At 38.8% G+C, this 25,605-nt stretch overlaps 1 protein-coding gene across 2 annotated transcripts in view; it reads left to right on the top strand.

Annotated features, from left to right (window-relative positions):
• fxr1 (FMR1 autosomal homolog 1) overlaps positions 1-23,250 on the top strand; it is a 30,867-nt gene extending 7,617 nt beyond the window's left edge. Inside the window, exons 6-17 of one of the 2 annotated variants that reach the window (XM_067416383.1) lie at positions 866-959; positions 1,044-1,160; positions 1,999-2,169; positions 2,982-3,060; positions 3,252-3,361; positions 3,449-3,535; positions 3,622-3,832; positions 8,965-9,174; positions 9,848-10,048; positions 15,957-16,034; positions 16,839-16,924; positions 22,344-23,250. In XM_067416383.1, coding sequence (XP_067272484.1) covers positions 866-959; positions 1,044-1,160; positions 1,999-2,169; positions 2,982-3,060; positions 3,252-3,361; positions 3,449-3,535; positions 3,622-3,832; positions 8,965-9,174; positions 9,848-10,048; positions 15,957-16,034; positions 16,839-16,924; positions 22,344-22,451 — 1,552 coding nt within the window. In that variant the 3' untranslated portion in view covers positions 22,452-23,250. The remainder of the gene's footprint in view (positions 1-865; positions 960-1,043; positions 1,161-1,998; positions 2,170-2,981; positions 3,061-3,251; positions 3,362-3,448; positions 3,536-3,621; positions 3,833-8,964; positions 9,175-9,847; positions 10,049-15,956; positions 16,035-16,838; positions 16,925-22,343) is intronic. The other variant, XM_067416384.1, reaches the window with a different exon arrangement.
• The last annotated feature ends 2,355 nt before the right edge of the window (positions 23,251-25,605 follow it).

The raw sequence follows: 25,605 nt of genomic DNA, 5'->3' as shown, positions 1-25,605 counted from the left end.
CGGTGCTCTAAATTATTCTAGCGGGCTCCTCCCCAAGTGGCGTCGTCATGTTTCATATTTATTTAACTACTTTATAATAAAAACCTTTTCTAATCTTGACAAAACGCATATCGTCGGAAAGGTCTGAGTCTCACGGTTCTATATCTGCAAACTGTTTTTTGATATTTACACAAAAATTTATACATTTGGCACAGGAAATTGCATTATTAAATATCAGTTGGAATTTCAATGACACCCGGTGGCTATTTGTGGTACAACGCCTAAACAAAACCTCATGGGAACTTCAATTTTTGTGATATCAACTTCAAATTTGGAACACAAATTGATTAGACATATGGCTTTGATTTGATAGTAATTTTAGAGTACACATTATTTTGTAACATATATATTTATATTAAATATTAAATATCTAGTACAGTATATTTGATTTACAGTACATTTAAACTTCCATAACTTTTTTATACTTTAACTAGTGATTTCACTTGAGCAATACTCTGCTGACTGTCTTCTTTAAAATTAGACCAAAGCATTCTTGAATTGCAACCATTTAAGTTTGGATAGTGAATTTTCATGTATATTTTCAAAAAGGGGGGTGACACTTAAGGGATTAAAGTCAGAATTGCAAATTATAAAGTTCCAAATATGAGAAGTCGCAATTACGTTTTTATATTTTGTTCCATGACGGAAACAAGCTTCCACCATTATCACCACTGAGAATTTAACAACAACAACTGCTTTTCAGCAATAATAATTTTCAACAGCATTTTAAGTCTTTTTTTGTATTTCTTTAAGTTGAATACATTTTTCTTTGATGTTCTGTGCTGAAGTTAAAACAATGAAATTATTTCCTCATTGCTCATGTTAGATGTGAGAGCGAACATGCCCACAAGGATTTCAAAAAGGCGGTTGGAGCCATTCGTATTGTTTACAGCCCGGAGCAAAATGAACTGGTTGTGCTGGTGAGTCTCAGTTAACCGTTGCAACTTCTGCAAGTAGGTTTGATTATGACAAAAGCTTAATCCACACTCTCTAAACACCTCTAGTCCATGACCGAAGCCACCGTCAAGCGCGTCTCCTTGCTGAGTGACATGCATTTACGCAGCATCCGCACGAAACTCATGCTCATGTCCAGGAACGAGGAGGCCACCAAACATCTGGAGGTACATCAGCCACAATCTATTTTCCTTGATTATTAATGTGGGGCTTTTCACACCACACTTTAAGTTCTGTCTAAGTAAAATTATCTCATTAATTCCTCACCCTAATGTGGTTAGACAGCCGTCAGACCTCCGCTCATCTTCAGACACAGATGAAGATATTAGTGTTGAAATCCGATGGCTCAGAAAGGCCTTCATTGACACCAATGTCATTTCCTCTCTCAAGACCCATAAAGGCACTAAAGACGTCGTTACGAAGCCCATCTCACTACAGCGGCTCTACAATCATTTATGAAGCGGCGAGAATAGTTTTTGTCCACAAAAAAACTAAATAGCGACTTGTATAGTGATCGGCCGATTTCAAAACCAATATTCAAACTGTTAAGAATCAGTGAATCGATTCATGATTCGAATCACCAAAGTCACGTGCTTTCAGCAGTTTGACACGCGATCCGAATCCTGAATCGATTCGCTGATTCATAACTGTTCGAATATTGGTTTTGAAATCGGCCGATCACTATATAAGTCGTTATTTAGTTTTTTTGTGCACAAAAACTATTCTCGCCTCTTCATAAATGATTGTAGAGCCGCTGTAGTGAGATGGGCTTTGTATCGACGTCTTTAGTGCCTTTATGGGTCTTGAGAGAGGAAATGACATTGGTGTCAATGAAGGCCTTTCTGAGCCATCGGATTTCAACACTAATATCTTCATCTGTGTCTGAAGATGAACGGAGGTCTGATGGGTGTCCAATGACATGAGGGTAAGTAATTGTTGACATAATTTTCATTTTTGGGTAAACTAACCCTTTAACCCTGTTTAAAAATGTGTGTGTTCATGTAGAGTACAAAGCAGTTGGCCTCCGCGTTTCAAGAGGAGTTCACCGTGAGAGAGGACCTCATAGGTCTCGCAATCGGAAGCCACGGCAGTAACATTCAGCAAGCCAGAAAGGTCCCGGGAGTGACCGCCATCGAACTGGACGAGGAGACTCGAACCTTCAGGATTTACGGAGAGGTGTGTCCGCTTTCTTAGCCTGACGAGTCTGAAACTGCTCCATTGGGCTGTGATTATGGGGCGTGTTTCAACCGAACCAGGAAAGACATCAATTGGACAGACCAACAACCAATCAGAGCAACGTAGCGACGCATTGTCAAATGTCAACAGAGTTCAACTGCACTGTGGTGCCAAGTCCGCGTTTTTTCCGCGGGTACTTTTCTGTCTGCGGGTTGAAGCAACTATTATGTGATATATAGACCCATGAGTGCGAATTTTAGCAGGCAACCTTGCCAAAATAACACATTTTACCCCCCAAATGCCATTTATTCACCGGAGAACCCCCCCTAGTAGTTGCCGCGTTTTGTTGTAAAAACTTGGCAACCCTGTCTGCGCTGAAATCAGGCTGGAATACACGATCTTTGCCAGTGTTGTAAAATAATTTATTGATACAGAGTACTTACCCAACATGATCATCATTTCTGAGAGAAATTGTGAAGGTGATGCAGATACAAACAAGCTCTCCGTTTAGGATTCAATCAAATATAACCCAAGCCCCTTTGATGACGTGATGATTACGTTACTGTTTATCATCTGTCCATCATCGTCTAAAGCCTGCCCTGATGATTTCATTGGTCTGAACAGTTTCTGTTCGGGGATAATCACTCCTCTATGGAGCAAGGCCAGACCGAATTGCCCGACCTAAAATAAATTGTGGGCGGGGCTAAGTTCGGATGGCATCCAGGCTACCGCTTTCTGCCCATGGTGTGACATTTCATCAAACCGCTTCCTTGTAATAGATACAATGCATTTTTTTAAATGTTTCTCTACAGAGTGTAGAGGCGGTTCAGAAAGCAAGAAACTATCTAGAGTTTCTGGAAGATTCGGTGCAGATTCCTCGCAATCTTGTTGGTATGTAAGCTTTTCATTTAGAACCAGTTTGCATTAAGTCTTTGATATATTTAAAGTGCAATTTTAGTATACTATTTATTATTTATACATTGAATCAGATTCAGAAAGTTTCTTGGGGAATTCAATAGTTTAACAAGAAAACCTTAAATCGTATGTTGGCATCATTTTCATACAAATTTTCCCTTTTATAGGGAAGGTTATTGGAAAAAATGGCAAGGTTATCCAGGAGATTGTCGATAAATCCGGTGTGGTGAGAGTGCGCATCGAAGGCGACAATGACAACAAACTCCCCCGACAGGAAGTAAGACACCCGAGAGTAGCACACAAAAGCTAGGCAGATGAATGTATACACACACTATAATGCAGTCTTATTTATTTTTTTAAATAGGGAATGGTGCCATTTACATTTGTTGGAACGAAGGAGAGTATCAGCAATGTGCAGGTCCTACTGGAATACCATATTGCTTACCTAAACGTGAGTATTAGAGATAAATGCAGCAGGGGTGGTGACGAAAGGCCGGAGATGTTTGAGGAGCTCAAGCGCTTGTTTGTGTTTTGCAGGAGGTGGAGCAGCTGCGACTGGAGCGGCTGCAGATTGACGAGCAGCTGCGTCAGATCGGGATGGGCTACAGGCCTGTCCCAAACCGAGCCGGAGATAAGGACAAGGGCTACGCCACTGAAGAGAGCACATCCAACACCACCATCCATGTCAATCGCTCCTATGTCGGCAGAGGCCGTGGCCGTCGGGGTCCTGGATACACCTCTGGCTACGGTAGGGCGTTTGTTTAAAGAGTAGACGCAGTACGATACGGTTTAAAATAACTCTTGTTAAAATCTGAAAGTTTAAACGTGTAGACCAATTTGTGGCAAACAAGCACTTCTTTTTAACGGGGTGATGAATTGAGAAAATCAACTTTCCCTCGAGCTTTTAAATATTAAAGGTCATGGTAATATAAGAATATCCTTTATCAGCTGAAAACTTCCTTGTCAGTCAAAGAAAAGCTTTTATAGACACCAGGCCCAGTCTTGTGTTTCATACTTACCTCACTGCGCGACAAAACACCTACAGCTACAGCGCCTCTAATCCAGGATCCTAGCCCACCGACTCATGGAGGGCTCGTGCTATAGCCAACAACAATTTTAAGCAGAGAAAGATAGCAAAATATTGCGCTATTCCTGGTTGTGGAAGAACACAGTCGCTGCATAAGCTTCCTTCGGATCCTAATATTAGGAATGTGTGGTTGAACTTTATTTTTAATGAAGGTCCAGTTCACTTGGGGAAGACATGTTCACTGCGGGATCGTGTGTAAACAAATCTCCGGTCGATACTGGATTTGGATCTGACAGGAATGGTGCAACACACTTACAGTGAGGAAAATAAGTATTTGAACACCCTGCTATTTTGCAAGTTCTCCCACTTAGAAATCATGGAAGGGTCTGAAATTGTCATCGTAGGTGCATGTCCACTGTGAGAGACATAATCTAATCTCCAGAAATCACAATGTATGATTTGTTTTAATATTTGTTTTTATGATACAGCTGCAAATAAATATTTGAACACCTGAGAAAATTTGGTACAGTAGCTTTTGTTTGCAATTACAGAGGTCAAACGTTTCCTGTAGTTTTCCACCAGGTTTGCTCACACTGCAGGAGGGATTTTGTCCCACTCCTCCACACAGATCTTCTCTTGATCAGTCAGGTTTAGAGTTTAAGCTCCCTCCAAATATTCTCTATTGGGTTTAGGTCTGGAGACTGGCTAGGCCACGCCAGAACCTTGCTATGCTTCTTACACAGCCACTCCTTGGTTATCCTGGCTGTGCTTCGGGTCATTGTCATGTAGGAAGACCCAGCCTCAACCCATCTTCAGTGCTCTAACTGAGGGAAGGAGGTTGTTCCCCAAAATCTCCGATACATGGCCCCGGTCATTCTCTCTTTAATACAGTGCAGTCACCCTATCCCATGAGCAGAAAATCACCCCCACAGCATGATGCTACCACCCCCATGCTTCACAGTAGGGATGGTGTTCTTGGGATGGTACTCATCATTCTTCTTCCTCCAAACACGTTTAGTGGAATTATGAGCAAATGTTATATTTTGGTCTCATCTGACCACATGACTTTCTCCCATGACTTCTCTGGATCATCCAAATGGTCATTGGCAAACTTAAGGCGGGCCTGGACATGTGCTGGTTTAAGCAGGGGAACCTTCCGTGCCATGCATGATTTCAAACCATGACGTCTTAGTGTATTACCAACAGTAACCTTTGAAATGGTGGTCCCAGGTCTTTTCAGGTCATTGACCAGCTCCTCCCGTGTAGTTCTGGTCTGATTTCTCGCCTTTCTTAGGATCATTGAGACCCCACGAGATGAGATCTTGCATAGAGCCCCAGTCCGAGGGAGACTGACAGTCATGTTTAGCTTCTTCCATTTTCTAATGATTGCTCCGACAGTGGACCTTTTTTCACCAAGCTACTTGGCAATTTCTCCGTAGCCCTTTCCAGCCTTGTGGAGGTGTACAATTGATGTACAATTTTGTCTCCAGCGTCTTTGGACAGCTCCTTGCTGCTTCTCCCTCATGTTAAACTGACAGTGGAAGTTAAGCTCATTAAATATGCAAATCTTTTCCAATCCTAGCCTTGGGCGTTTACTTCCAAGTCTCCAGTGCGTCACGGGGACAATTTACAACTGCGTTTTATTAAACAGCATTTTGGAGAGAGCAAAAAAAAAAATAAATAAATAAACAGCGTTTTGGAGAGAGCCTCAAAACCAGTGTAGAAAATAGCCTATTACTTTATTAGTTATGTAAAAACTTATTTTGAATGTAAAAACCACATGAACAAGTAATGGGCTATTCATTATTAGTTGAAACAATAAAAAAAAGCCAGTTCATGACACCTTTAACAACCCTCTGACGATCAGACGGTCCGTGGCCGGGAAACAGAAATACAACCTGTAGTTTTCACGAAAACCCTGGACCTGGAGCTGTCTGCTAGACTTTTGCTGACAAATAAACATGAATTTCTCTATCCAGATAACATGGAGAATGAGTAAACTTTTTTTAAAAACCGGGCTATTAATGACCCCCTGACAATCAGACTGTCTGTGGCTGGTCAAGTCAACTTTATTTATTTGTAATTTTACAATGCTGATTGTTTCAAAGCAGCTTCACAGTGTTAAACAGGACAATATTGCAACAAAATCAGTCGTTCTGGAGAAAACGGTGATGTTATCAGCTCATTTTAATTTATCGTATAGTCTCCTGTTCAGAGTCAGACTTAAAGTCAGACTTTATCTCGATCAGTAGAGGGCGTATTCGTTCACTGATTCAACAAATCACATGCTCCGCCGTCACATCTCATACTTGAATACTATTGGCTCGAGGTTTGTCATTATTTAACAGATTGAAACAGTCCACAGAGCTGTGCATGCGCTTGTTGCCAATAGCACCACGCTGTTGTGGGAGGGATTTCAGTGAACAAAAATATCAGTCAATAGAGCACGTGAATATGAGTGGTTCGTTCACCTAGAAAATTAGTTCAAAAGCTCAGATTTGTTTGTAATATCCCTCAGACTTTCAGACCATTCACAGGAAGTTCCTGTTTATATCAATGTTTCATGTTTACATTGCTCTTAAGTATGTCTCATTAATAAAATGAAATTCAGCAGGCTACTTGCCTCACAACATGAGAAATGTGTATAGAAAGCTTAAAATGTCCACTTCTAAATTAAACAATAAGAAATTTAATGAGGAAGCAATTTGCAACGTTCATTAGTGGCACCAATATGTGTCTCTTCTTGTACAAATACAATACTGCACAACAATGTTGGCAGATCAATGATATAGTTGATACAGTTCATTTAGTAATTCATTTTATTTGTATATTTAGTTGAATAACTTGGCTTGCTCAGTTGGGGACACTAACAATATGATCCAAGCCAAAGGCGACCAAAGGAACCAAAACTCCATCAGGGCATGATGGAGAAAACAAAAACCTTGGGAGAAACCAGACTCAGTCGGGGTGCCAGTTCTCCTCTGGCCTATTAACACACCGTGTAGGATTATTATTCTGGAAACCTTACATGTCAGAAATCATATTAAATCGCAATATGCAAAAGTTTGAGTTATCACTCGAGACGGGTTTATTGAGGATAACGCAACGATTACACAAGAATATGAATATTTGAAGGATCGGAGTCATCACGCGGAAGACGGGTTTATTGAGAATGATGTGTCGGTGGCCAAATTCGGAGGAGACATTAATTGACACGGTCTCAGCTAGGGCTGGGCGATAAATCGATTTTATGAATTAATTCGAGTTTTTAGTTTACGACGATTTTTGTGAATGAAAATCGGTTCTCTCTTTCAAATCTGCCGACGCTCCCCTCTGAGCTCCCGTAATGGCTCAGCCCTCCCCGCGCGCGTTTGCCACAGAGGTACACAAACAACAAGGATCGCGTCTAACAACATACAGTGTCATTCGTAATTGGTTTAGTTTTTCACAGAACAATTAACAATACCCCGCTGCAAAGTGTGTTTGAAGTCTGAACGGAACCGCGCTAGGCGCTACTCATTTAAAGCTGCGCTGACACGAACGCAGCGCGAGCTCACACACGGGCCAATCTCGTGACAGACACGATACACAGCGCTGGTGATCCAGTGAGAGAGCGTTTAAATTCACCACAGAATTAATACCATCGCTACTGTGATCTAGTGGAAGCGGTCGGGGCTGAATTCTGTTATAAACCACAGATATCAGATCAAACAGAGCTGAGCGAAGGTCAGGGGTTTCAGTCACAGATCACCAACATTCACCATGATTTACTGTAGTAAAAGCACATGGATTTAATGTTGTTGTTGTTGTTGTTGTCATTATTTATCTCAGGATTCGTACAACCTTTTGAGATTGAAATTCAAGCACTTTCCAATGGTTTTCAAGAGCTTCACACTTATTTCCAGCTCTTCAAAGCTCTAAATATCCGATTGTAATGTTATTTTTAATGTGATGGTTTGTAAAATTAAAAGTTTAAAGGGGTCTTGTGAAAGAAATAGTGGAATGTTTTTTTTAGTTTATTTAAAAAAAATGTGTAATCCATTTTGTAGCATTTTTATTTAAAAAAGATATTAAATGCCCACCACTATAACCAGCAGAAGAGCACTTATTGATTTATTAGCGATTTCCACTCCCTAATGTATGGAGAAAAGTACGAAGTCGCAAAGTCTCAGGAAAAACTAAACTTTTCTTCAAATTGTGACTAAATTACACAGAAAACAAGTAAAGTAATCTATATTTAATACGAGCATAACATTTAAATTTTCCCTATACTGCTTTTGCACATTACTGTTGTTAATAAAAGTTATCTGCATATCAATTCATAAACCTTTGATATGTATACTGTATATTGCAAAAGATATGGTGCCCATTTATACTGTGGAATAGTCGGGGGTTATTCACACTCTACCAAGCCGCAGATATTTAATTTTACCTAAACAAAATAAAGTTAAAACTTGTTTTGAACAATTTCTTTGTTATCTGCAGATTGATTTTAAGGAAAATCAATTAGTTTTAAATAGGGAAAAAAATTAGTTTTAAATAGTAAATCGAATTTTTGGTGAAAAAATCTGGGATTTTTTTTTTGGGCCATATCGCCCAGCCCTAGTCTCAGCAGACACTCCAGAATGCGCTGGTCATGAAATAGACCAGCAGAAATACTGGTAGTTTTCTCAAAAGCCCTGGAGCTGTCCATGTGCTAGACTTTTGCTGACAAATAGATGTGAATTTCTCTGTCCGAATAACATGGAGAACGAGTAAACATTGTTAATTTCCATGCAGTACCGGCATATTAACAGTGAAAAGCGGGTTGAAAATCTGCAAAATTACACGGTCTCATTTCTCATGGCTTTCAGGCACCAACTCCGAGCACTCGTACGCATCTGAGACGGACTCCGAGCGCAAGGAAGAGCTGAGCGACTGGTCCCTGGCCGGAGAGGAGCCGGAGCGCAACCCCAGACAGCAGAGGGACAGCCGGAGGAGGGCCGGAGAGGGCCGGGGCAGGGGCCGTGGAGGAGCTAGAGGCAGAGGCTCAGGGCGAGGGGCGTCCAACTCCATCAGCTCAGGTACACTGGAGCCCTTACACACTTAAAGGGTTAGTTCACCCAAAAATGAAATGTATGCCATTATCTCCTCCCCCTAATGTCGCTCCACACCCGTAAGACCTCCGTTCATCTTCACACACAGTTTAAGATATTTTATATTTAGTCCGAGAGCGTATGCAAGTGTATGCACACTATACTGTCCATGTCCAGAAAGGGAATAAAAACATCATCAAAGTAGTCCATATGAGACATCAGTGGGTTAATAATAAAAAAAAATAACAAAAACTACGACTTTATTCAGCATTGTCTTCTCTTCCGGGTTCCTCCAAAAAGTTTAAAAGGGTTATGAATCAGTGACTCGATCAGTGATTCGGATCGCTAATGTCACGTGATTTCAGCAGTCTGGCAGTTTGACGCGCGATCCGAACTGCTGAAAGTCATTGGCGACCCGGATTATTTCCCAATGTGTCCCAAGATGCTGAGCTCAAACTTAGCGTCATAAAACTACGCATTTGTTTTGAATAGGCGCCCTCTAGCGGACGGAAAAGTTACATAGTGCAACCAAAAAAAAAAAAAAAAGTAAATAATTTTAACGGTGGTTTTGTTTTTTACACAGGCAAGCAGCACTGAAAATAAAAGAGAGATTTGTTCTGTGATTTGTGTATGAATATTTGTATTGTTCTTTTCATGTCAGTCCTGAACGATCCCGATGGAAACCCGTACAGTCTGTTGGACAACACAGAGACGGATCAGACGGCAGACACCGATGCCAGTGACTCGCAGATGAACACCAGCCGCCGCAGACGCTCCCGCCGCCGCCGCACCGATGAAGAAACCACAGTCATGGACGGCATGAGTGAGTCCGACAACACCTCCCTCAGCGAGAACGGCCTCGGTAAGCTTTACTGCACACATTTCAATTACTGATTAGAGCTGTGGAATATAATCACTTTTACCATGCATCACGATGCTATATATCTTTTTTAAATGCTTGTTTTATTTTGCCTGCTAAATAAAGAACTCTCATTACTTTTTAATAAAAAAAGTTGCACATGTCCATCAGAAGCAAAGCAAAGTTTTGGTTTCGGTGTCCTTTTTTATGTTATGAAAAGAACATGCATGAATGGGAAAGTGCGGGACGTGCTTGATATTAAGAGTTATTAAAGGTGCACTATGTAGAATTTTTGCAGTAAAATATCCAAAAACCACTAGGCCAGTGTTATTTATTTTGTTCAGTTGAGTACCTAAAATATCCCAGATGTTTCCAACTATTTGTAAATTGTGAGCAAACGGCTATTTTAACTAAGGACCGGGACGAGTCAGCATAGCGTTTGAGCGAGTCTCCTGACAATCACGTCATATCTGCGCTACCCTCGGTTTTATTCTGCAGAAGTATGGAGCTAGAAATATGACTAAATGATCTGAATTTGAATTGTATAAATCTGAATTATTGACAAGTGTAATCTAAAAAAATTGAATATTATGTTGCATTTTACATAGTTCTGAATTTGAATTTTTTTAAATGTTGAATATAGAACCTTTGAAATTGAACACATCTGAAATGTTTTTATGTCGAAATTGTTTAGACATGTATTTTCAAACAGCAGATATTTTGTTCTGAATTAATAGACTGGAAATATTCAGTTTTTGAAAATACAGATTCAAGATTTCAGATGAAGAAGAAATTCAGATCATCAAATTCAATATTCTAAAATTCAGATCATCAAATTCAATATTCTAAAATTCAGATCATCAAATTCAATATTCTAAAATTCAGATCATCAAATTCAATATTCTAAAATTCAGATTGCAGAAATTCAGATCTTACAGAAAGTAGGCCAGAGGTCATCAGGGAAGAGTAAAGGATGTCAGAAAAATCCAACGGAGCACCATCTGATCATTTCATTTCCTATTTGTAATAAAACATAAAGAGAAAAGATCGAACAACCCCTTTATACTTTTTTGTTTATTTTAGATTAATGCACAGAAAAAGAGATTTCGGCTAGATTTCTCATTTTTCGTGCGTGATTTACAAATCGCTGATTAGTGAAGAAAATCTAAGCATTTGACGTCATCTGTCGTTCTCCAGCGTTGAATCCAAAATCGCCCCCATAAACCCTCACTATTCCCTACTTTAGTCCACTAATACAGTAAACTTGAACGAGTGAATGAATGTAGATCCGATGAGTTTTCTTTCGGGGGTGGGGGGTGAAGTTGTTAACAATAATAATGGGAAATGCTCTAATGTGGCGTGACCTATTTTTTAACAGTCTATGGCGTGGCATTCACAGATCACTGTAGCCCTCAGTTCAAGCAAACGGCAGCTCATGACATGAACCAATCACCTCCGCTTTACAGCACGAGAGAAATCATCAATGAACACACAGGGCTGACTGTAAGGGCTCCACATTATCTTTGTCTGGGACAAATCAAAGAGGATTTTACTTTCCCGACCGGACAAATAAAACATTAAAATAACCAGATAATAATTTATTTATTATTATATTCAATGTAAACAGCGACTGATAATGGAGTGTATCTCTGGTAACAAAGTCACGTTGAGGCTGGCGCTGCCTGTCTCTTTGAGACATTCGTGGAGAAATCAAAACAAGTGAGCAGCAATATAAACAATTTCAAAAAGCTACATATTGCAATCGTGAATTGTGTAGCATAATTCATTATTAGGTAATTACATTTTAGACTAAAAAAACTTATTTTGTTCTATTTCAACTATGATTTCACTGACGAATATAGTTCCAAAGGAACAACACTCAGCGCGGTGTTTTGTATTGAATGAATCAGCGTTTTGAATGAATCATTTGAATGAACGACTCAATGACTCACTCATTAAGATGATCACTTGCTGCCACCTATTGGCGGTTTAGTTTCATGTTTAAAAGTATCATTGCATTTTTTTATTTGTATATTCAAACATTTAGAACATCAATCTCATAACATTATTCATTGCTGTTTTATTTTTGCAGTTTAAATTAATTAATTTGATTGGTAAAAGCCCTAGTGTCTTACTATTATAACTGCATTTATTAATCAAATGTAAGAATTGAACATGAAATGCATACATTTAATAAGATTTAAAAAATTGCCTTTATAAAATGACATAACGCCCTGGGGTAAATATCACAAATATGCAGATTTAAGTAGGCCTATGTAAAAGCTGATAGAACACTGATGAGAATATTGCTTCAAAATCAATATATTTATACCACCAAAAATCCCCCCAATACACTCTACAGTACATACAATTTACTCTGTACTCTACTCTGTACGCTGTACCTGATAGGCCGGATTTTGAAACTTGTTTGCAGGTATTGAGGGTATAGGGGGCGATTTCAGATTCAGCCCAGGTCTGTTCAACAAAATAGTAGTCTTATAGCAGTAGAAGACTACCGCTTCTTAAACTGTACTGGGCATGTCCTAGATCAGGCGACTTTTCTGTGCAAACCCATTTCACAGAAAAAAATGTTTATCTGATATATAAAATATGAATCAGTACCCAACCTTATTTAATTGTGCGGTAAACCACACGAAAAATGAGAAATCTAGCCGAAATCTCTTTTTCTGTGCATTAATCTAAAATAAACAAAAAAGTATAAAGGGGTTGTTCGATCTTTTCTCTTTATGTTTTATTACAAATAGGAAATGAAATGATCAGATGGTGCTCCGTTGGATTTTTCTGACATCCTTTACTCTTCCCTGATGACCTCTGGCCTACTTTCTGTAAGATCTGAATTTCTGCAATCTGAATTTTAGAATATTGAATTTGATGATCTGAATTTTAGAATATTGAATTTGATGATCTGAATTTTAGAATATTGAATTTGATGATCTGAATTTTAGAATATTGAATTTGATGATCTGAATTTGAGAATATTGAATTTGATGATCTGAATTTTAGAATATTGAATTTGATGATCTGAATTTCTTCTTCATCTGAAATCTTGAATCTGTATTTTCAAAAACTGAATATTTCCAGTCTATTAATTCAGAACAAAATATCTGCTGTTTGAAAATACATGTCTAAACAATTTCGACATAAAAACATTTCAGATGTGTTCAATTTCAAAGGTTCTATATTCAACATTTAAAAAAATTCAAATTCAGAACTATGTAAAATGCAACATAATATTCAATTTTGTTAGATTACACTTGTCAATAATTCAGATTTATACAATTCAAATTCAGATCATTTAGTCATATTTCTAGCTCCATACAGAAGCGCTTTTCTCTTAGCAGTGTGAACATGACACAGCAGCGCCGAGCGAACACACAGAGTAACATCATAACATAATTTTAAACACACTTCAATGTATACTTTTCTGATCAAGCGAGCTCCTGAGTCAGTGTTTCTCTCACTCTTCACGTGAATCATGGCACCGTTACACACACACACACACACACACACGGCAGTGCAATAGGGAACGCGCATCTCTTAAAGGGGGCCACACTATATTCCAGCTCTTAAAGGGGCCGCACTATATTGCAGTTCTTAAAGGGGCCGCACTATATTGCAGTTCTTAAAGGGGCCGCACTATATTCCAGCTCTTAAAGGGGCCGCACTATATTCCAGCTCTTAAAGGGGCTGCACTATATTGCAGCTCTTAAAGGGGCCGCACTATATTGCAGCTCTTAAAGGGGCCGCACTATATTGCAGCACTATATTGCAGCTCTTAAAGGGGCCGCACTATATTGCAGCTCTTAAAGGGGCCGCACTATATTCCAGCTCTTAAAGGGGCCGCACTATATTGCAGCTCTTAAAGGGGCCGCACTATATTCCAGCTCTTAAAGGGGCCGCACTATATTGCAGCTCTTAAAGGGGCCGCACTATATTGCAGCTCTTAAAGGGGCCGCACTATATTCCAGCTCTTAAAGGGGCCGCACTATATTGCAGCTCTTAAAGGGGCCGCACTATATTGCAGCTCTTAAAGGGGCCGCACTATATTCCAGCTCTTAAAGGGGCCGCACTATATTCCAGCTCTTAAAGGGGCCGCACTATATTGCAGCTCTTAAAGGGGCCGCACTATATTGCAGCTCTTAAAGGGGCCGCACTATATTCCAGCTCTTAAAGGGGCCGCACTATATTGCAGCTCTTAAAGGGGCCGCACTATATTGCAGCTCTTAAAGGGGCCGCACTATATTCCAGCTCTTAAAGGGGCCGCACTATATTGCAGCTCTTAAAGGGGCCGCACTATATTGCAGCTCTTAAAGGGGCCGCACTATATTCCAGCTCTTAAAGGGGCCGCACTATATTGCAGCTCTTAAAGGGGCCGCACTATATTCCAGTTCTTAAAGGGGCCGCACTATATTCCAGCTCTTAAAGGGGCCGCACTATATTCCAGCTCTTAAAGGGGCCGCACTAGTTTCCAGTTCTTAAAGGGGCCGCACTATATTCCAGCTCTTAAAGGGGCCGCACTATATTCCAGCTCTTAAAGGGGCCGCGCTATATTCCAGCTCTTAAAGGGGCCGCGCTATATTCCAGCTCTTAAAGGGGCCGCGCTATATTGCAGCTCTTAAAGGGGCCGCGCTATATTGCAGCTCTTAAAGGGGCCGCGCTATATTGCAGCTCTTAAAGGGGCCGCGCTATATTGCAGCTCTTAAAGGGGCCGCGCTATATTGCAGCTCTTAAAGGGGCCGCGCTATATTGCAGCTCTTAAAGGGGCCGCGCTATATTGCAGCTCTTAAAGGGGCCGCGCTATATTGCAGCTCTTAAAGGGGCCGCGCTATATTGCAGCTCTTAAAGGGGCCGCGCTATATTGCAGCTCTTAAAGGGGCCGCGCTATATTGCAGCTCTTAAAGGGGCCGCGCTATATTCCAGCTCTTAAAGGGGCCGCGCTATATTCCAGCTCTTAAAGGGGCCGCACTATATTGCAGCTCTTAAAGGGGCCGCACTATATTCCAGTTCTTAAAGGGGCCGCACTATATTCCAGCTCTTAAAGGGGCCGCACTATATTCCAGCTCTTAAAGGGGCCGCACTAGTTTCCAGTTCTTAAAGGGGCCGCACTATATTCCAGCTCTTAAAGGGGCCGCGCTATATTCCAGCTCTTAAAGGGGCCGCGCTATATTCCAGCTCTTAAAGGGGCCGCGCTATATTCCAGCTCTTAAAGGGGCCGCGCTATATTGCAGCTCTTAAAGGGGCCGCGCTATATTGCAGCTCTTAAAGGGGCCGCGCTATATTGCAGCTCTTAAAGGGGCCGCGCTATATTGCAGCTCTTAAAGGGGCCGCGCTATATTGCAGCTCTTAAAGGGGCCGCGCTATATTGCAGCTCTTAAAGGGGCCGCGCTATATTGCAGCTCTTAAAGGGGCCGCGCTATATTGCAGCTCTTAAAGGGGCCGCGCTATATTGCAGCTCTTAAAGGGGCCGCGCTATATTGCAGCTCTTAAAGGGGCCGCGCTATATTGCAGCTCTTAAAGGGGCCGCGCTATATTGCAGCTCTTAAAGGGGCCGCGCTATATTGCAGCTCTTAAAGGGGCCGCGCTATATTGCAGCTCTTAAAGGGGCCGCGCTATATTCCAGCTCTTAAAGGGGCCGCGCTATATTGCAGCTCTTAAAGGGGCCGCGCTATATTCCAGCTCTTAAAGGGGCCGCGCTATATTCCAGACATGAACTAGTTCTTTGAAAAACATCTGTGGCCTTTGATACAATGACAATGATTTTTAGGTTTTTATGGGTTTTAGTTGTAATGAATAACACAGAGACAAATCCCACAAGCTGCAAACTGCTCAAATGGCTTTTGATAACACAGCTACAGTGTTTAAGGTCAGGTTTTGCACCGATGTTTTGTAGATGATGCTGAAGCTAAACCAGAGCGGCGCAATCGTAGCCGCCGCCGCCGCTTCCGGCCTCCTGAGGAGAGGCAGCCAGGTAACGGTGTGAAATAACACGGGTTTGTGCTCAAGCGGCTGCTGACCCAAACTGCATGGCATTGAGCACCAGACCACATGACCAACATGCCACATCACAACAATAGGTTTATTAATACAGACGTTTGTGTGAAATAACATCAGCAATTATCTTTATCTAGAACTTTGGAATTGCAAATAACATTTATAAAGCTGTAGGTATTAATTTGCATGGTTGATGTAAATCCATGTAGGTGTTTTACCTTCTCAACCAAGATTCAGTCCAAGCTGCCCTTTTCCATACAGTGAAAGTCAATCTTCCTCTTCATCTCAGCTCTCCAATCTCTACATGCCACCTCACGCTTCGCATCAGTTTTAACAGCCAAGTTTAAAGGGTTAGTTCTCCCAAAAAATGAAATGTCTGTCATTAACTCCTCACCCTAATGTCGTTCCACACCCGTAAGACCTCCGTTCATCTTCACACACAGTTTAAGATATTTTATGGACAGTATAGTGTGCATACCCTTGCATTCGCTCTCGGACTAAATATAAAATATCTTAAACTGTGTGTGAAGATGAACGGAGGTCTTACGGGTGTGGAGCGACATTAGGGAGAGGAGTTAATGACAGACATTTCATTTTTGGGTCAACTAACCCTTTAAGGTTTCTTGAAACTCGCATCCTCCAATTGGAAGGGCAAGTGAGAGTCGAGAGCTCTGGCGGAGGAACATTTCCAGTATTAAACGTGTTTGGCCCGTTCACCACACAAAGCTGTTCAAGAATAATAGAGATCCTGTGCCAATGAAATCTTTGGCATCTGTTGCAGTGACTGTGGCTGACTACATATCACGAGCTGAATCTCAAAGCAGACAGAGGAACCCAAGAGACCTGAGGAAGAACAAAAAGGAGATGGTGACTAGATTTCTTCTTTCATATCTCTGATTTAAATCTGTGTGAACAGGAATGCACAATATTTATATTTAATCATAAGCAGTGTTGCCACAATTACTTTGAAAAAGTAATCTGATTACTGATTACTCCTTTAAAAAGGAATTTAGTTATTTTACAGATTACTTAAGTTTTAAAGTAACTAAGTAAGATTACAAGTTACTTTATTAGTTACATTCAGCAGTTTCTGACAACACCCCTGCCGCCTCAACATAGAAATGACAACCGTTTTTGCCAACACTCACTTTATTGGAAGTGCGTTTTTAACAGTAACGTCAACAATGTATCTCCTGACATTTTAATTTTAAATTAAAGGTAACACTTTAGTATGAGGAACACATATTCACTATTAACCACGACTTTTGCCTCAATAAACTCCTAATTTACTGCTTATTAATAGCTAGTAAGGTAGTTTTTGTAGTGTTTAAGTTTAGGTATTGGGTAGGATTAGACGTGCCGATTTTCGATAATGCGATTTATCACGATAATGAATATGCACGATATTGTTATCGTGGGCACTTTAAAATATCGTAAATAATAATTTATTAACAATTTATAATTTTTTTATAATGCACTCAAGAATACTTTGCCCATCAACAGTATAAATGCTCAACACCGCTGTATTCTGCCAAAGGGACACGCGCTCAGATATAAACAAGCCCAACGTGCGTCTGCACATGACTGAACCAGTGAAGGAGACGCGCTGCTGAAGTGCCGCTCAGTGACAGCAGAGGGCGCTGATGAACTGCAGAATGCAGCGGTTACCCCGGAAACCCGCAAACAAACAAAAAAACGCGTAGTTTTTAAAACAGCCATTCGTTTTTGTAATCTCAATGTTGTTCATCAAGCACCAAATACTTAACACTTAAAGACTTATTAGGCTATTTATTTTCAAATTTAAACATTTTTATGTTTCAATCTGGACTACAACATGCCCTAATAATTAGAACTGTTCTAATGATTTGTTATTGTTCAGTAAAACTTTGAGATACGACTTCATTAGTTAACATGTTAATTCATTACCAAACTGACAATGAAAAATACTTATAAAGAATTAATCATTCTATGTTCATTTCTTAGTTACTTTTTAATAACATTAAAATCAAAATAACTTTTTTAATGGACCTAAGATAAAACTAACAATGATCAGTATTTCTTAACTAACATTAACAAAAACATTATACTTTCTGTACCAAATGTAGCTATTGCTCAGTCTTAGTTAATGCATTAAATAATGAGACCTTATTGTAATTTGTAAGCCTACCTGTTGTTCTTTATAGCCTAATTCTTTTGCACTTTAATCTGTTTGAAAATTGTACTTCTACAGCTCTGAAAAAAATCAAGAGACCACATAACATTGATTTCTCAATGAGGGGTCTCTTAATTTTTTTTCCAGAGCTGTATATATTTTTGGTGCATTATTTTATTTAAACATTCAGTTATTTTTGTTCTTACAAAAATAGTTCTTAAAGCTGTTATGCTATGGCAACACTTTTTTTGCAAGTTATTTCAATATCGTGATAATATCGTATATCGTGATAAAACTTCATCAATTAATCGCAACATGAAAAATTGATATCGGCTCATGCCTAGGTAGGATTAAGGTCATGCAGAATAAGGCATTAATATCTGCTTTATAAGTGCTAATAAACAGACAATATCCTAGTAATATGCATGATGATAAGCAGCTAGTTAATAGTTAATAACTGAACCTTAAAATAAAGTGTTACCAAGTTAAAAAAATATTTCCTGAAAGAATACTCTCCCCGAGATGCAAGAAGAAATCAAAAATATATATTTTACATTTTTTATTAAGAAAATGACTCCCAGTAACTCAGTGACTTGGATAAATTACTTTAATCTGATTACTGGTTTGGAAATAGTAACGCGTTAGATTACTCGTTACTGGAAAAAAGTAGTCCGATTAGAGTAACGCGTTACTGGCATCAGTGATCATAAGTAATGGCATTTAATCATATTAATGAGTATAATTAATAATGTTTATTATTTTAATATCATTTTATAATTTGGATATTGTATGATATTGGATATTTGTTTCTGCTTATTTTAAGCGATAGATTATTACAGTTTAACTGTATCTGTTTTTGTCTATAGCAGATTTTAAAAGGAATAGTTTGTGCCGTATATTATCATGTGATCATGTTATTATCTAAAACAAAATAAACAAAACATTTTCTTAACTTTAAAAATATTAAAAACTTAAATTAATTTAATTTGTTAAAAATGTAATTTCTCATTTTCATTTAGTTTAACTTGATGTACTGAAATAACTAAAACTTAAAGATGAATACAAACTACGTACTAAATAATAAGATACTATAACTTGTATTAGTTTTGTTTAGAAGAAAAATGACAAAATAAACTACAAGTAAAATAATATAGTAAAATGACAATAAAAATGCCCAAAAGATCGTGCAGTACATTATCATTGTTATCTAACACTAAAAATAAGCAAAATATTTTCATAACTTTATTAAATATTATTATTAATATTAAAAACCTAAATTTAATTTCAGTTATTCAAAATGAAATTTCTAATTTTCATTTAGTTTAACTTGATGCACTAAAATAACTAAAACTTCTATAACTATCAATTGTTGGTTAAAAATAAAAAAATAAAAAAATAAATAAATAAATATATGTATATATATATATATATATTTTTTTTTTTTTTTTTTTTTTTTATTTATACATTTAGTTATAATTTTTTAGTAATTTTATTATATATATATATATATATATATATATATATATATATATATATATATATATATATATATAATAAAATTACTAAAAAATTATAACTAAATGTATAATAAACTTGTATAATAGTTTTTTAAAATAATGACTAATAAGAAAAAACTAAAATGACCAATTATTCAACTAAAATAAAAAAGAGACTTCAAAATATTACAAAAGGTATATCTCAATTATACTAAAATGTGACGCCTGAGCGAACTTTTAGCATATGCAAACCATTATTTATTTATTTAATGGTTTTGATTTATAATATCACTCATATTTCACAAACATCTGCAATAATGTGGCCTAAACATTAGCTTTGCATTTCTAATTTAAGCCTATATTCACAGGTTTCCCTCAGTCATGGAAAACCTGCCAATATTTCCAGGCTTGGGAAAGTCATGAAAAATATTATAAAACCCATAGATGTTCCCACGATGTTTCCTACACTCAAAAAAAAATGTGTTGGTTTAACTTAAAAAAGTAAGTAACCTGGTTGCATTAAAATTGAGTTTATTGACATGAAAATTTTGAGTTAATACAATAAAGCAAATTGGTTTAATAAATAGAAACTCAAAATATGATTGTCTGAACCACATACAAAATGTGATAAATCATGAAAATTGCACTGTTTGGCATGTTTCACTGCATCCTCACAAATAAAACACAATTATCCAATATGCTTACAAAATCTTTTAATAATACTTGAATTAAGGTTGGTGATTCTCAAAAATGTTAATTGTATTAACATACATTTTTAATTTCAGTGAACTCAAAATTTTAAGGCAACCATGTAACTTATTTTTTAAATATTTATTTTCCAGTGTAGCTACTCCGCTTTAGAGTAAGGCTGTGTTCACCAAAGCGTTTTTAGCCAGCTGAAAATATCTCTCTGTGAGCGCTTGAGAGTGTTTTGGCAGGCGTTTTTTTTTTCTTCAGTTGAGACTTTGCTTATGACAGGGGTATTCAATTAAAATTCTAAGAGGTCCAGTTAGAAAAAAATTCAGCAACCAAAGGTCCGCAACATCACAATGACTAACTTGTGTTATCATTCAGTGCCACAGCCTAGTAGTTGTATGAAAATATGTAAGTAGCCTAGTCAAGAGACGATGAAAGTAAATTTGATAATATTTCAACAATATTTAATGTCTGTTTATTTATTGAGCTGTAGGGAAATAATAAGTTCTCTAATAATAAATTATCAATTTAAATAAATAAGGCTGCATTTAAAAATAAATTATAAATAAATAAAACACAACAGAGTGCATCTCAAAATAAAGAGCTTAATTTTAGAAAAATGTAATAAAAAGTATAGATTGAGTTTCCCTTTTACTTTTTAGTTAACTCCCTTTCACATCTTATGTTTAAACACATTTTAAAATAAACACATTAACAATTGAACAGCTTTAACACCTCCTTTTCTCTTTCTCCTTCTCTTTTCATATTTGCTTGATTTTTACACACGTCGTCTTTTTGTTTTCCCTCAAATAAGGTTTCAGCTACCGCACTCATCCACTCCTTGACAACCCCTCCATCAGTAAATGTTTTTTTTATGTTTGCCCAAAATCCAAGCAACTTTAAGGGAACATTCGTTAGCACGTTGTTGGGCAGTGAATGATTCTTCTGGATCGATCTTATTGGGCTTTTAGAAAGTTTATTTTCTGTGCCCTCAGTGCGGATTTAAGTGGGTATGCTTGGTCCAAAGATTTGTGCTAGTGGCGCTTCACATTGCCGCTTTTAATAATCGCGACAGTCTCTGAACATATGAGATACTGGTTTGGAACTGCCCGTGGGAAGAATGAACATGTAAGAATCTGTCCATTCTTGATTAAAAGCTCTTTTTTCGCTGTTCACTTTTCTTTTTTTAGAGCACGCCATTTGAAACGTTGTCTCTCTTTCGTCTCGTCTCTCCCTGTGCATGTGTGTGTGTGTGTGTGTGTGTGTGTGTGTGTGCATCTCTCGCTGTCTGACTCGAGTAGCATCACGTGACATGATTTACAACGCATGCTATTGGTCTATTGCGCTAAACCAGTACCATAGATGCTAGAAAAACTGCGCGGATTAAATTAGAAACGCTCCGTCAAAAGTAAATAATTTTCAATAATTTATGGGTTATTGGTCCGGACAGAACGGCGGGTGGGTCCGGATCCGGACCGCGGTCCGCCTATTAGTGACCTCTGGCTTATGATATGGAAAATCTGCAGAAGTGTGCTAATTTCTAATTTCTGATTATAATTTCACCAACATTAATTCTGGATTGCCTTCACCAAGCAGTAAATATGAATATGAAGTAAATCAGAACAATGAGCGCTGGTGAACCACTAGTTTTTTTCTGGCTGTGCAATCTGCCACTGCAACACATTTCTCCCTAAGACCAGAGTTCGGCGCTGCGCCTACTGGCAAAGTTCTGGTGAGATCATCACTGCAGGTTAGGTATTGTTGGTTTATAATGTTATACAGGTTAGGTTAAAACAAACACCAGCCAGCTGCGTGAAAAAACACTTTGGTGGACACAGCCTAAACCCTTGTTGGTCAATCCGCACGAGCGGCCGGGAGAGTGTCATAAACTCATTGTTGGAGGTGCTGTATTGGGATTAAATGTGTTTCCTGTCCTCCGCAGGCTCAAGTGGAGTTGATATCGGAGCACGGCCCGACCGACGCTGTGAGCAACGGCCCCGTCAGCGCAGAAGATCAGAGCAAGATGGCCGTCCTCAACGGAGTCTCCTAATCAGCTCGCGCTCCTTCTCCAAACTCATAACCTTTACAGTTTTACAATAGTGCTTGTACAAGCTTGCCAAAGATAGACGTGTACACGGACTTCCACATTCTCAATTGCACTTTTCAGTTCCTTCACTGCGGAACGGATAATTACAATGAGAAAACAAATTATGAGATGACAAAAAAAACAACAACCTTAAGTCACACTTATGTTCCTGATCAGATGTTGTGCCTTCAGAGCGTAGTTTCAACATGATGTTGGCTGGCTATAGAGAAAACGAACAGACTCCCAGACATCCTTAGCTGCTTTTTGTTACGTTTTAATATGCAACCACTTCTTCTCGAGGGGTTACAAGGGGGGGGAAAGGATGTTTTGCACTGAATAGTCATTTCTTGACCTTTAGAATAATGTTAGTCTGGAAACTGGTCTGCTAACTCTGTCCATTTTAAATGCTGTATGTAAAACACTTCCCGAACGATTGAATTTGGGTTTCATCTTTTGCCTGTTGGGTCGTGACGGTGGCGGCCGAGACTGTTTCGCTAAAGGAGCCTTTTTTTGGTTTATTTATTTTAAAATGTACAGTATTTAAAATTAACTAGGCAGTTGTTTTTAACACTAAGCTGTCAGATCTTCTTAGCACGCCGATCGCAAATTTGGACTACTGAAAGATCAATTTCCAGATGTTCTGTTCTGTAAACTACGTTCTTTAGTCTTTATGGTTTTTTTTTAAAGATCATTCTGGTTGTTTGATGTGCAATATGTTTTGTATGCAGGTAGTTCATAAATAAACATTTGATCTTCCAGCCAACCTTTCAGAGTTGGTGTATCCGTTGTTTGGGTCTTTGCCTCCTGAAGATTTCAACTTCATTTTTTGTTTGCAAAAACTGATTCTGACTCCACTTGGCATTTCCAATTTCTTAGCAAATCTGACCCTTGAGCTCTTCCCCAGTCCTGCGTGTCACGGGTGTATCTGTGGCAATAGCCAACAATACATTGTATGGGTCAAAATTATCCATTTTTCATTTATGCCATAAAAATCATGATAATATCATGTTCCATGAAGATATTTTGTACATTTCCTACCATAAATATAACAAAAATGTATTAGTAGCAGTAATATGCTTTGCTAAGGACTTTAAAGGAGATTTTCTCAATATTTAGACATTTTTGCACCCCCAGATTCCAGATTTTCAAATATTGTCCTATCCTAGCAAACCACACATCAATGGAAAGCTCATTTATTCATGTATGAATCTCAATTTAAAAAAGAAAAGACTTTTATGACTGGTTGTGTGATCCAAGTTTACAATTCAATTGATGAGTCTTTCATTATTGGTGAGGACCCACACCCCATAATTATCCCGATTGTATCACTCATTACGTTTACCTGCAATTTCTTTGTTGAGAATATGTATTTACACAGATTCATTCACATTAATAACTCATCAGTTCATGAGTCTTTGATGATTCATTTAAAGAACCGCTTCACAGGAGTCATTGGCTCATGAACCCAACCCCACGGGTTCTGCTGTACGCTATTGTTTAGATCAGGGGTCCCCAATCTCGGTCCTGGGGGGCCACTGTCCTACAGAGTTTAACTCTGACCCCAATCAAACACACCTGAATCAGCTAATCAATCACTGCGTCCAAATTCGCCTACTTATACTACGTCCTAAAAGTATGTACTCTTTTTTTTGTGAAGTACATACTGTTGAGTGTGTAGCAGAAGAGTATGTAAGCTTCGCATAGACAGTAAAAGAAATGGACCGAGCGTTCCCATTGACGTCTACGGCGAAAGAATGAAGTCAACCTAGGGGCTCTCACTTCCTGATGGCTGAGCAAACTGCGCAGGCTCAGACTGAGCTTGACGGCGTAGATGTGACGTGAGCCTCCTGTCTGACAGCTGTAGGTCTTCTAGTAGATGTGGAAAGCGAAAGCTGAATCACGTTGTTTAAATATTTTCTCCCGTTGCTTTTAGCTCACTATGGGCTTCTCCCCATTCTTCCCTCTTGACTTTATCAGACTTTATGTCTCCACGTCCCCCCGATTGTCTCATAGACAGTAAAAGATTGCCTGCGAGCGTCTCCTCAGGTCTATACGGTAATTTCTCAACTGTGCGACAGGGTCGCGTTGGTTATGACGCAATCGTTAGCCTATTTTTACAAAAACAGCTGCTGCGGGGCCATAGTGTAAGATACAAGGTAATGGAGCCTTTTATACATTGTCATGTTTCTTTAGAAATAAACAATGGACAAATGGAGTCTTTAAACGTCTCAGATGTAAAGTTATTCACTGTCAAAGTGACTCAAAAATGAATGGGAGTCAATGGGATGCTAACAGCAGGTGATGGCTTGGTTAGCAATGGCAGCCCCTAGGGGTGGAACGCTTTCCGAGCGCTAGATTACCCCCTTGAAGCTTCGGGACATACTACTTCGCCATCTTTAACAGACTCTGTCGCTTAGTTACGTGCATCCCGTCACTGTTTATCTGCCCTGTCAATCATCGTCAGATTCGTCACAGTTCAAATCCTCCTCATTCAGTTTAATCTCCTACCGTATCGGAGAGAAATGTAGCCGCTCGTTGATCTGCAATGTGTCTTTAATGCAGACTCCTCATGTGTATTTGCAGTTTAAAGATAATGACACTTTACAAAGTTAATGGCCTAACGTGTCATTATAAAAGTTCACAACGCTGCTGCAGGTGAAATATAATGTGGACAACACTGAATAAATATATTTTTGTCAGGTTAATTACTGATAGTTGATCGCTCAAACCCCTTTATCTAAACCTCTCTACTTAACCATCGGACTCGCACATCCGCCATGTTTGTAGTTTTTTTTTACACTTTTTATCCGCGTTTGTAGTTCTAATCGAATCCTCGTCCAACTCGCAGTGGGTTGTGGGCAATATCAGCCGTTAGAGTGCCCATCGATCCATACTTCGTATTCGGACCGGAAATAGTAAACCATCCGGGTATCTCTGGAATACTCTTTTCAACATAAGATTTGGGACATACTAAATCTATTTTCGAACACTATTTATTATGGATAGTATGTGAATTGGGACCAAGCGGCAACCTCCCGCGATCTCTCTTGAAGCCAATACGGAAGTAATGTAAACTGCAATTCCTCAACTGGCCACTAGGGACAGGCTCCAGAAGGGA

The sequence above is a fragment of the Pseudorasbora parva genome, chromosome 14 (genome assembly GCF_024679245.1).
Source record: "Pseudorasbora parva isolate DD20220531a chromosome 14, ASM2467924v1, whole genome shotgun sequence".
In the NCBI taxonomy this organism is placed as follows: domain Eukaryota; kingdom Metazoa; phylum Chordata; class Actinopteri; order Cypriniformes; family Gobionidae; genus Pseudorasbora; species Pseudorasbora parva.
The sequence above is the reverse complement of the archived record's forward strand: the minus strand, read 5'-3'. Positions and strand labels throughout refer to the sequence as shown.